This window comes from Podarcis filfolensis, assembly GCF_964270895.1.
Source record: "Podarcis filfolensis genome assembly, chromosome: 11".
In the NCBI taxonomy this organism is placed as follows: domain Eukaryota; kingdom Metazoa; phylum Chordata; class Lepidosauria; order Squamata; family Lacertidae; genus Podarcis; species Podarcis filfolensis.
Genome location: NC_139613.1, coordinates 26,096,404 through 26,109,738, shown reverse-complemented (window position 1 = coordinate 26,109,738; position 13,335 = coordinate 26,096,404). Strand labels below are relative to the sequence as shown.

The window sequence follows — 13,335 nt, the reverse complement described above, 5'->3', positions numbered from 1 at the left end:
AACATAAGATCAGGCTTGCTGTATATTAAAACTCACTTTTTTAAAAAATCCATATGATGGACTTCATATCATACATTGGAAAGTAAAAGGTGTCATCAACTGTAACAGTTGACTTAACAATACAGAGACTGCCTGTGCACTGTAGCAATGAGTGGGAACTGTGTGCAGATTATAAATACACCCTTATTCCGTTTCTCCACTAGGCACTTCCGTCTGCTTCAATGGATTGTAGCGTTGCAGCAGACATGGGAAGCCAGCAGCCTGCAGGCCAATCTTGAGCCCAATTTTGTTCACCAGGCTGTTTTCCCCAACAGCAAAGTACCGTATTTTTTGCACCATAACACTCACTTTTTTCCTCCTAGAAAGTAAGGGGAAATGTCTGTGCGTGTTATGGAGCGAATGCCTACGGATGGCGGGGGGATGTGCTGCAGTCGTGAGCAGAGGATCCATGGTTCCCCTTCCTTCCCTCCTCCAAGGCTCGCTTTGAAACAGCAAAGCGGGAGAAGAGTCGCTGAGTGGGGAGGAGAGAGGGACAGAGAGCCTGCTTGCTTTAAAGGAGCAAAGCAGGAGAGGAGAGGAGCCTTCTCCTCTTATACCCCTCTTCTGCATTATTAACAGCATCCTTCTCCACCCACCCCACGTGTGTTCCTTGTCCCTTGAGTGCTTTTCCTTCCCTCCCCACTTAAAACGTGGTTACAAAGCACAGATCCACATGGATCCTCAGGATTTTTGCACTGGATCACCCCAAATTCACCATCAGATCACATAGCATGTCCATGGCTACAGCTTGCACCAAAAAAATCATGCACCCACTGTTGCCTGGGGCCGCAGTGGTGCAAAAACGTGGTTACAAAGCATGGATCCACATGGATCCTCAGGATTTTTGCATTGGGCTACCCCAAACTCACCGTCAGATCACATGTCTGTGGCCACAGCATGAACCACAAAAATCATACATCTGCTGTTTCGTTTAGAATATTTTTTTTCTGGTTTTCCTCCTCTAAAAACTATGTGCGTGTTATGGTTGGGTGCGTGTTATAGAGCGAAAAATACGGTAAATGCAGCATTTCTCACCACTCCCGCTCCAGCACTGGGGTGGCTGTGGGTGGAAATGCTACCTTATTTAAAGAGCAGGCAGAGAGCTTTAGCTTAGTGCCAAGATCCAAGATAGAGGATCCCTCTGCTTGCTCATCTCCAAAGAACAGGCAGATATTCCTCCCCCACCTTGTTTGCCCTTTAGAGATCACTCTCTGAAGAGCAAGCAAAACACTACCTCTTCATCAGAAAGCTAAGGTTAAGTGGTCCACTTCCTGTTGCTTGGGCGGATAAATCCCAACGTAAACAACATGCTTCCTTTGAAGTACATTTCATAATAAAGAGTAATCAAAAGTCAATAATGAAAAAGGATAAAAACATGAAATGAGTGCGTAAGAACCCTGCTTCTCATTTAGCCACGTGCATTTAAATCTACAAGCTGAATTTCAACAAGAGATGTCTCAAAAGTCCAGCACTATTTTAATTTCACAGTACATCTAGACAAATAAGAGCAAATCTTTAGTTATCATATTTGTATGCAAGGGTGAGCGGAGTCAGTTTATCTATTTTCAGAATCCCAATATGGGTAGCTTTTATATGCATTTTGAAATAAGAGCTGTTGCACCTGTGTGGTCATTGTATCTTGATTGGCAGTTGAGTTTGACTATAACAAATGAACATTGAAAACAAAAGGGAAGGACAGAGTACATATTAGTTACAGCACATATGATATAGACTACACACGGCTCTTGTGCCACCTAGTGGACATCACTTGCACAAACTACTAGATTCGTACTTTTAAAGCAGTCTGCTAAATCCATTGCAAAAATCACCTCACCCATCTCACAGGCCAACACTCATTGCTTTGCATACACCAGAATTAACTGCCAAATTGATGGAAACCAGTATGAAAACTAATATAAAATCTTTGTTTCAATAATGTAGCATCTTACATATAAAATTATTTCCTTTAAAAAGACTTATTTTTCTTAGTCAATGAAATCTCAACATTCATTTTGTGAAGGAGTAACCTTCTACAAACGTAAAAATGCTGGAAGTTTCTAGTTTTCTATTTCAGTTCCAATCTGGAATGGCAGGTGTAAGAATCTGTAAGGCAGACAAGACACATACCAGAAGCATGAGTTCTGAAAAAGTCATAGCTAGTTAGAAAATGAAGATCTGCACGAAATTTTCCAGTTTGGAATGGTTCTGTTCCCTGTTGTGGTCAATCAGGCATATTCTCCTCTGGTATATTCCATTCCTGCACCAATCCAGTTTTCCCATTCTCCCCAGCAGTTAGTATTCCATCGCTACTGAGCATGTTTTTTGCGACCTCCTTTTACAGTTCCTCCCCCTAGATTTTTATTTTTTTCTGCAAACTACAGAACTCCTCAAGCCTGATGATACCTCACTCTTGTGCATGGGTAGTGCAAAACAACTGGAAACCATGCTTGAATATCAGATATAGGAATGTTGATGAACTGAGAGACATTCTTTCTAGGCTTTTTCTAGGTTTTTTCAGGTAACAAAGTTGATGTAGTGTTTTAAGCCTCTGCTGTAATATATTAAAACATAGAAAAGCTTATTTACTGTGGAGTGCCTTACCACTACCACCATGTCCATTGTTTTATACTTTTATTTAGCCATTCTTCCTGATTCCTTCAGATGGGGAAGTTACAGATAGCTACTTTTAATTAATGCTTTTTAACTAATGCTTGAGACTAGAGATTCAAAAAGGGCAGTGGGTGTTTTCCCTAGAGGCTATGTTACTTCTGTGATCTAGTATTGCTTTACATTTCTTATAGCACATTTTAATATGGTTGTTTAATCCTTCCAATAGTTCTTTGTCTGCTTCACCCTCAAGTGGCAGAAAGCAAAGAAAAACCCCCCAAAATTCTTTTATTTATTACTTGCCTTTATTGCTTACTCGCCTGCCAGGCAGGAGCATGACCCCAAAGGTTGCCTTTGGGAAGAATATACTATTTTTAGATAGTTTGAAGATGGATGCTTTTAAAGCCCTCTTGAGGTCATGGGGACTCTAGATATTAACAGACAAGAAAAGCAACAGTCTTTCCCCAAGATTGTGCCACAACCAGCACTACTCCTTGTGAAATAAAATATAAAAAACTGAGTCAGAAAGCTTCTACCAGACCAAATCAGCATGAACTTTAACCAGAAGAGCTAACCTTCCAATGAAATTTTGCATCTGATTCCAGTATTAAGGGACTTTGCGAAGTCTGTGCCCTTCCTTGCTAGGAGGGACAGAACAGGATATGCTTCGAGGGAAGGGCGCACATTTGCACCTATTTATTTATAAAATTTACACCCTTCCATTCTGCTTTATATGAAACACATGAATAAGCATACATAAGCTCACAGTGACTCTGAGAACAGCAGGTATACATTCAGTTATTTTGCCTGCCACATCCCAAGAACACAGAGCTGCTCACAAAACAGAATAGGAAAAAAGGCCAGAGTAATAACTTTAAAGCCTGATACAGGTCAGTTTTTATCTCTGGCCATAAATAAGTGACAGACACAACAGCTTCTGCCAGTGATCAGAGGAAAAAGAGCTATCGGGGGGGGGGGTTGCACCCCTCCCTCCCATGAAAACCTTTATGGCAAGGCATTTAACTTGGGCATAGCCATGGTTTCTTCATTCTTTTTAATGCTCTTTTGTGGGCTCAGAAAATCTTATTTTAGGGAGAAGAGTGGAGAAGCAGAGCGGTCTCTCTGGGGTATGGATCGAAAAATGTGCAACTGAGGCACCTAGCAGGAAGAGCATTCCATGAATCCCACCTTTCTCCATTGCTTGCCTGTGAATTTCCTGCTGCCTGTCTACTTCAAGACCTCTCCCTTGTTCTGAGCCTTTTCTGTCTTGCGCAAAGGAGTGGAGTTGTCCTCTTGTTACCTGGGAGATCAGCTTCCAGCCAACTCTCCTCAGTGTCCAGCTGGTCCCTGACATTCCATTAGCCAGTCACATTAGACAGTGGCTTTAAAGCTTTTACCTGGCTTGCCATATCCTCTGCTTCTCTAGTCCTGGGGAAGATGAAGGGGGAGTCATTCTAAGAGCCATCCAGGAACCTAGGAAGCTGGCATAGTGACCTCTGGTGCTCGAGCAGAGGTATCTGGAGCCATTTGTTCTTCAGGGTGGTTGGAGGGGCCTGCTCCCATTCCTCCTCCTGTGAGGAGTCCTTAGGTTTGAGATCTGGACACAAATCCCTTCCTTGTCCACACAGGTACATCCCAAGAGCAGAATGAGTTAACTTTTTTAAAAAATAAAAAAGGCTAATTCCATGGAATTATTTTGTAAAACTTAGAACTCCCCTTCAGGAAACACCCTCAGATAACAGAAAGATAATTTAATAAAGTAGTCTCTCAGCACGTCTATGGGATTGTCACAGAAGGCAGCATCTAAGCAGTCGCAGACCATGTTGTTCACAGAACAAATCAGTGTGTGTGTGTGTGTGTGTGTGTGAGAGAGAGAGAGAGAGAGAGAGAGAGAGAGAGAGAGACCAGTTGCAATAAGTATTTTAATTCTGCTGAATATATAGACCATGTCAATTACCAGGGGCAGCACATCCCATTTTGCTACCTGAGGCAAAAGAGGAATGTGCCACCTGCCCCATTGGCATCCCACAAGCCGCAGCGGGTGCTGCAAGCCTCTGTTATATGTATTGTGTGGAGGTGTCCACAAAGTACCAGCAGCAGTGCCAGTTTCTGGCAAGATCTCACTGAAAACTGGTGCTGCTGGCGGCAGCACTTCTACACTAGCAGTGGGACTTTCGTTACTCAAGGCAGCTGCCTCACTCTGCCTCATGGGTGGGCCAGCCCTCTCAATTACAGTGTCGCTCAGTTAACAGGAAGCTCTTTGACCCACTTCAATACTCTTAAACAACCAATTTTAACAGAACAGTGATTTCAACATTATTGCTAAAAAGCAAGCCAGCACTATATTTGACATTCAAATATATTTCCAATTAATGCTTCTGAAGGCGCACTTGTTTATTCTTGCATTATGTACATAAGGTATTTTATAACCTCTCAGGTAGGTAATTGAACCATTTTATTTGAGGAAGTAAAGCATAAAATAGTATTGAAGTACTCCTGAAATACATACAAATACCGTTATAATCTAATTAACATAATTATATCTGAAACCATTTTTACAAAAGGCATATGACAATTTAGTAGGAGTTATCTTTTTCAATTAAGTGTTTGTTATTTGTTCTCTCCTAAACAAATACAGTAAACTCCCCAGGAAGAAAGGCCATTCCTTTCCATACAGTTACTTTCAGCTGTGGAAATAACAGAGTACAGAGGAATTCTTCTACAAAGCAAGAGAGGAATATTTCAGAAATGAATGTTCTGCTCTTTTCCAACAGCAAAGATGTAATAAGGTCAAATAAGCAGCATTTATTTAGACAAATGCTGATTGAGTGAAGCAAAACAGCACATCACTGGTCAAGTATCAGTGTTAAAATGTAATGCAGAAAAACTGAAGGGTATGTTAATTTAGATAACTTCCAATGCTGCATACCATCATTACATGAAAAGCCATTCTTTAATAGAACAACCACAATTCTATGTTTCAAGAGAAGTCACATCTAAAAATTGAAATTAGAATCTATGGTACTTCTTTATAAGTGTGTAGACTTTATAAACTTATTATAAACTACCTCAGACTCTGTACCATGAAAACGGACAAAAATATTGTTATATGTTTCATTTCCATACCTTTCATACTGAAACACTCTGCACATGTGTGAAGGTACTAGAATTTGAGTGGAGAAAGAAATATTATGTTCATGTCTTTTTGCGGTTTTCCTGTAGTCACTGTGGGAATAGAGTGCTAGACTAGAAAGGTCTTTGGTGTGGTCCAACCTGGCTGTTTTATTTTCTTATTTGTTACTTGACTGAACACGTTGCAATGTTTTGCTTCAGATACTACTTGATGCTGTAGTTCTAAGTGTATGAAGTTTTTTAATGCGATGTTTTACACATAAAGCTCACTATCCCCATGTTTTCTCATACATAATTACATACGCTAAAATATTTTCAATCCTACATTTATAGTGCACATTCCAGAACTCAACAAAACAGTTCTATCTTTCAGCAAAGTCAGCATTTCTTAGCCTGCCTACCTTTACATTTCATCAGCCATTCCCACTCTGTTGGGGCCTGCTGGCATTTCCATTTTCTTGTCCATACAATTTTGGCAATACTGACAAGTGATTTCAGATTTATAGTTACACAGGTCTAGGTCTCAATATATGCTCTATTATATCTGAGATATTTTGAGTTATTTGCCACCAATAATTTGTGACAATTGGGCATTCCCATCACATTATATTATAAATGAACATTTCCCACAAAACATTCCCAACATTCAGAGCCATTAACTGGGTGGATTTTATTTAACCTTGCAGGTGTTAGATACCACCTCAGTAATAATTTATATTGTGCATCCCCCCCAACTGGCAGACTTGATGAGATTTTATCTGTTTTGTTTAGTCGTTTAGTCGTGTCCGACTCTTCGTGACCCCATGGACCAGAGCACGCCAGGCACTTCTGTCTTCCACTGCCTCCCACAGTTTAGTCAGACTCATGTTTGTAGCTTCGAAGACACTATCCAACCATCTCGTCCTCTGTCGTCCCCTTCTCCTTGTGCCCTCCATCTTTCCCAACATCAGGGTCTTTTCCAGGGAGTCTTCTCTTCTCATGAGGTGGCCAAAGTACTGGAGCCTCAGCTTCACGATCTGTCCTTCCAGTGAGCACTCAGGGCTGATTTCCTTAAGAATGGATAGGTTTGATCTTCTTGCAGTCCATGGGACTCTCAAGAGTCTCCTCCAGCACCATAATTCAAAAGCATCAATTCTTCGACGATCAGCCTTCTTTATGGTCCAGCTCTCACTTCCATACATCACTACTGGGAAAACCATGGCTTTAACTATACGGACCTTTGTTGGCAAGGTGATGTCTCTACTTTTTAAGATGCTGTCTAGGTTGGTCATTGCTTTCCTCCCAAGAAGCAGGCGTCTCTTAATTTCGTGACTGCTGTCACCATCTGCAGTGATCATGGAACCCAAGAAAGTAAAATTTCTCACTGCCTCCATTTCTTCTCCTTCTATTTGCCAGGAGGTGATGGGACCAGTGGCCATGATCTTCGTTTTTTTGATGTTGAGCTTCAGACCATATTTTGCGCTCTCCTCTTTTACCCTCAATAAAAGGTTCTTTAATTCCTCCTCACTTTCTGCCATCAAGGTTGTGTCATCTGCATATCTGAGGTTGTTGATATTTCTTCCAGCAATCTTAATTCCGGCTAGGGATTCATCCAGCCCAGCCTTTCTCCAAATCTGATTCCATTGAGGAACTATTCCATCTCCATGCTTTCATAACTAAATATATCTATCAGTTTAAATATATATTTTGAAATAAGCACAAGTACTTAGTACTTTCTTATTATCTATAATGAAATGTCAGGCCCAAGCTTCTCCTTTGGTTTTGGAGAGGTGGGGTGAAAAAATTAATACTAAGATTAAAATAGTCTTCAGGGCCACACCAAGACTGAATACTTTTTGAGGACAGTCTTACCATTCCATTGACCTGCAAGATGACTTTCAAAAACATATCCCCCTCCCCCTATAAAGTAGTGGTGGCGCAAAGGTTGACTCTATTGCTAACATTCCTGTAACTTAGAGATTTAGTACCAGCTGCAACCTGAAGCTCCATCACCCAATTTAAAAAGTCCTACACAGTATACCAAACTATGTCTTACTCGTTATCATGATGAGCTTCAAATACACACACCAATATACAGATTCCTTTAGTAAGCTACTTGCATGTACATAATGGAACAAAATAATAGAATGTTTTTTTATAAAAAAAAACACACCCCAGTATTTGAAACTAGTGTATTATTAAAAAAATGTGACTGCTTCTTTTTCTTAAACAGACTACTTAAATGGAAAAACTATACTAAAATGTGCTCCCAGCTGAGGTTTTATAGGAAAGCAAGTAAGGCAATTCAAAATTACAGCTCCCCCAGTAAACATAATCCAGATAAACTGTACATGTTTAGTGCTATTATATACAGTAACCGACAACAGTTATGTGAAAGGCCCTGAATTACTGTATCTTTTGAAAACAATTTTGGATTATTTGACTGTAGTGCAAATAAACTCCTTGCCGCAATGTTACATAAACATTAGTTTCTTGAATAAACAAATATTTGAAAATATAACTCACCAAGCTAGCTGTCAGAGAAGGTGCTGACTGCCCAAGAGCTTGACTGCGCATTCGGACAAGATTGGAAGTTTCTCCAGTTTGCCATGACTGTTGTGTAACAGCATTTGGCAGCAAGTACCTACCTGTCAAAAGTTTAGGTGGAAAAAAAGTTGTCAGTACACAGCCTCTTGCACAGTTAAAGGTCTGCAATATTAGTCCATGCAACTCACTGTAAATGGACAAACTTGGTCTTAGCAAGATTTAAACCTCGAATGCTCCTCATAAGCTTCTGAAACAGATACTCAGCTATTAGATATATGCACATACTCCAGGTAATAAATCTTACTGTGCAAATACAAATATAAATACAAACTTACTCCATTCTGAGTATTAAGAAACTGATGAACAAAAGAAGAAATGAGAGATTTGTGAATAGGAGGATTTTTTGGTTTATTTATGATTTGACCCATTGTTCCTAATGCCTTCTCTTTTTTTTAACTTGCACTAAGAATTAATTTTGATCCCTTGGGTGTTCTTTCTCTCTACTTACTTCCTTTCTCCTGTTTCTTGCCTTTTTAGGAAAAAAGACTTGCTTTACTCATTTGGGACCCTATCTAGTCTATTTCTTACCTAGGGTAGATATACACACAGAAAACCCCCCACCATAAATAAGTCAGAAATTAAATTGTTATAACAAAATGGGGGGGGGGGCGATGTAAATATCGCTTTTGCTCTCTGGTGCCATCTGATGTTGCATGTTTATAACAAATTCAAAACATTTTTTTTTTTACTAATGTAGCTGAGTCCCCAGACTCTGGCACAAGGAACTTTCACCATGAAGCTGTTTCCAGGAGAAGTGCTGTGAGGGGAGAAAGACTCAATATTGACCATTGGGGGGGTTCTACCTACTTTACTTCATCTTCTAGCCCTCAGAGCCTTCAAAAGTAAACACTGAGCCAGTTGGGTCTACATACAAAAGGGGGGTTGGTATTCTGTTTTAATCTACTGTAAATCACTTAGAGATCTATTATTATTAAAAGGTGTTTCTTTATTAATGTATTTATGGTAACACCATCAGATTTGGACTACCTTGGGATGTGAATGTATTGAATATTGCTGGTAAGTTTTATGCTCACTTTGATATATTTTAAGTGAATTGTTAATTTCTGCAGTCATGTTATAACTTTAATAAGTATTATACCTGTGTATTATTATTATTGTAGACTTATTTTCTGTGAACCACCACCTATTCGTGGAGAATGCATTATATAAGTAAACTGATTGACTTAAAGAAAGATATAGAGCAGCTGTTTTTAAGTAAACAATTAAAAAAATTGCCTGGTGCATATATATGCCTATATGTTTATGAACACATATGTGATATTAGGGCAGTTGGCTAGAAGACAGTCTGTAAGAAAAAATGTACATTCTAGGTAAATCACTACATTTTCAAAAATAACATTAAAACTGAACTGTTCTTGGCTGCTGAATACATGCTTGCTGCTGAATCCTAATGGGAATTATCCCCCTTTCTTTCCAGAGACATGGAAATGGCTTTTAAAACAACTATTATCACAGAATTAGCCCAGAATCTAGACACTATCTAACCAGAACTAAACACTTAAGGCCCATTAATTTCATTACTGATTTATTATTTTTATTATTTTTAAAAAAGAGTAAAAGCTTAATGCTACAATCCTATGAGGGACGCGGGTGGCGCTGTGGGTAAAACCTCAGTGCCTAGAGCTTGCCGATCAAATGGTCAGCGGTTCGAATCCCCGCGGCGGGGTGAGCTCCCGTCGTTCGGTCCCAGCTCCTGCCCACCTAGCAGTTCGAAAGCACTCTTAAGTGCAAGTAGATAAATAGGGACCGCTTTCTAGCGGGAAGGTAAACGACGTTTCCGTGTGCTGCGCTGGTGCCAGCTCGCCAGAGCAGCTACGTCACGCTGGCCACGTGACCCAGAAGTGTCTCCGGACAGCGCTGGCCCCCGGCCTCTTAAGTGAGATGGGCGCACAACCCTAGAGTCAGACACAACTGGCCCGTACGGGCAGAGGTACCTTTACCTTTACCTTTACCTTTTACAATCCTATGCACCATTACCGGGATTAAGTCCTACTGACCTCTGAGTAGACATGCCTAGGATTGCACAGTAATTCTCCCATTGATATGAGTCTTACAAGTACTTAACTTTGACTGTATCATGCTATGTATTTAAGCTCAGTAATGCAGGAAGTAAATGTTAAGATAATCTGCATCAAACAATGATTTCTTCAAATGACTGTATTTAACTTGAAGGGTAGGAGCAGTAAGAGGATAAATCCCTTCTCAATCTGATCACCAGAGACCCTAGCAACTAAGACTCTAAGACATCACTTTTATTAGTACAAACTGTTGTAGCGCCAGCAGGGTGAAAAAAGAAATATGTAAATGTTAGTGTTTGTTTTTACAATAATGTATGCAGAATTAATGCAACCATCCCCATTAGACTTAATAGAAAAATAAAACAATTGATTAATTTTAAAACCATTGTTATGAAACCCTTCATTATTGTTATCTTGGCTCTTTGTAGTTACATCAAGAAACTTTATTTAAATCCAGTTTGGGAGGAATACCAGCAGGCATTTAAAAAGCATGTTGCTGTTTAATTCATGCATCATTTGCTGCTTACAACTTAAGGAAATTAGCATCTGTCAAGTGTATTACTTAGCTGCATATGGTTAAAATTAACGGACAATGCTTCTTTCCCTGCCAGATTTAAAAAAAGAGATAAACATTTTCCCCCAATCTGTCCATTAAAGCTGATATAATTCAATCAAAGCTAGAAGTACAGATGACTTAATTGTGTTGTCCTTGGCCACTGCATTGTACAGAACCCCCATTAACAAAATTCAGCACTTTCATGCCCCTTCCTCCACACAGTAATAAAACCTATCTAGCTCAGATTATTGAGGTGCTAAAATATCCTCAATTGTTTGGAATAATTGCCCAGTTAACATTTACAATTAGTGTTATTTTAATTATTTGCTCTTTCAGAATGACTACTGCTATTTCACTATGATCTGTAATAAAGGAAGAAATGAGTTTCAGCTGAACCTTAAGCCACAATTAATGTCATAAACGTCCATCAATGAAAACTCTTCAGAAATGGCTTAGAGAGTGGCAGAAGCATGCTACTTTGGACAAAGAGGCCTGTTTCTTAAACAAAAGTTTTTCAAATTTCATGCATTTATTCTTCCAGTTTACAGCACATGTACTGAAACTGCCTTAAATTACATCCAGGCTGGGGAATCTTTGACCCCCAGATGTTCCTGTACTAGAACTCCCATCAGGCCCAGCAAGCCCAGCCAATGGCTAGGAAGAAGGGAGCTGTAGCTCAGCAACATCTAGAGAACCACAGGTTCCCCACCTCTGAGTTAGACAAACACCAAAGCAACTTTCACAAATTTCAATTAAAACAAGAAGTATTGGGGAAAATAACACTCTGCCCCAATAGCACAAGAACACAGGAATAGTTCTTCTGCTGCATCACTCCAAGGGTCTATCTAGTCCAGGATCCTGCTGTCAACACACACTACCCAGTCAGAAGCCTACAAGCAGGGCATGAACACAACAGGCATTGAATGTTTGTTCTCAATACATGAGATTCAGCGTCTGCCTCTGAACACAGCTGTTACATTATTCTGCTATCATAGCTAATTGTTCAATTCTTCTTTAGAGTCATCAAATCACATCTTATGGCAGCAAACATCATAATTTAAATATGTGTTGTGTAAAAAGCTACTTTCATTTATCCATCCTGAACCTAATGTTAAAGTTAATTATACTGGATTCCACTGCTATCTGGGGATCAGCTGGAGGTCAGGGAGTGGTATTCCCCATCACTCGCTCTGTACCACTTTGTATTTTGTATTTTCATGGTTTATTCTTGGCTAGACAAACCACAAACCCGGACTCAGACACGACACTAAACCAAACCATGGCTTAGCTCAGGATAGCACAGGATGAAGGGAGACACGAAGCAGCCACAATGTTTGCTCCATGCATTCATATAAACGTTCACTCACACTTAGCCATGGTTTAGCTTAGCATTACATACAAACTGAGCCACTGACTTAAACGGCATAGAATTAGTTAGACTGCATTTTATTGCCTGAAATAACTGCTTGAAATTGCTACACAGCATAGTAACCAAATTAAAGGCATTTCACCTTTATTTTTATTTATTATATATAAATAAGGTAAAGTCAATTTCAGCATCCTAAAACTTCTTAGCATAATGAACAAAAACATTTAAGTTACTACAATGCAATACTGCTCTGTAATAAGTAATAGAAAGGAAATAAAGTCATACATTTTAGTTCACTTTGAACTTAGTTAGACACAGCACTCTTCACCTCCAGCCCATTTAGAAAGCCATTATTTTCTTTCTTGAATTCCACTTTCAGCATAGCCTACTAAGCCTGTGGAGCATTCTCAATTCTGACAATTTAAGCCCGAGCCCAAGTGATTGTATAAAGCCCTTTGAAGTTACTTCAGCTCATGAAACCCATTCACTGCAGCAAAGGAGCTTTGCAGTTAACCAGTTTTCCTGCTCCATGACAGGAATAAATCATGCAGCTTTGTTTTCTGCATTTAATATTTTAATAAAGGGAAATCAAGAGCCTTGACTCAGTTCGGCAGTGAATTATAACCAATTAGTTTGAACATATAAATTGCTGTTGATATATTTAATTTAAATAGAGAATTTGTTATTAAAATATATGGTGGTAATTCAGAAACTAACAGCAAAATGGCTACCCACGCTGTACATTAAAAATTGCCGACAGTCTCCTAATACACTTAAATTTAGAATTCATGAATAATTTTATGAAGTGACATGATTGACAAGCTTCTCTCTTGAGATCTATAGCAGCTTCCAGAAAGGCAAGTAGCTAAGAATGTGAAAGTGGCAGGGAGAATCTAGTGAAAAGGTATACAGCTAATTTGACTTCAGAATTCTTCCTTCTCAACAGACTTATTGGAAAATGGACAAGTCTCCAACTGACAAAGTTGAGGGGAAATAACTAAAGGTGG

General features: G+C 39.4%; 1 protein-coding gene across 15 annotated transcripts in view; it reads right to left on the bottom strand.

Annotated features, from left to right (window-relative positions):
* MAST4 (microtubule associated serine/threonine kinase family member 4) overlaps positions 1–13,335 on the bottom strand; it is a gene marked incomplete at its 5' end in the record, with an annotated part of 200,946 nt that overhangs the window by 160,017 nt on the left and 27,594 nt on the right. For 13 of the 15 annotated variants that reach the window (XM_083575989.1, XM_083575973.1, XM_083575986.1 and 10 more), the window contains one exon: positions 8,284–8,405. In XM_083575989.1, coding sequence (XP_083432115.1) covers positions 8,284–8,405 — 122 coding nt within the window. Of the gene's footprint in view, positions 1–8,283; positions 8,406–13,335 lie in introns of those variants that run through there. The other 2 variants (XM_083575981.1, XM_083575980.1) reach the window with 2 other exon arrangements.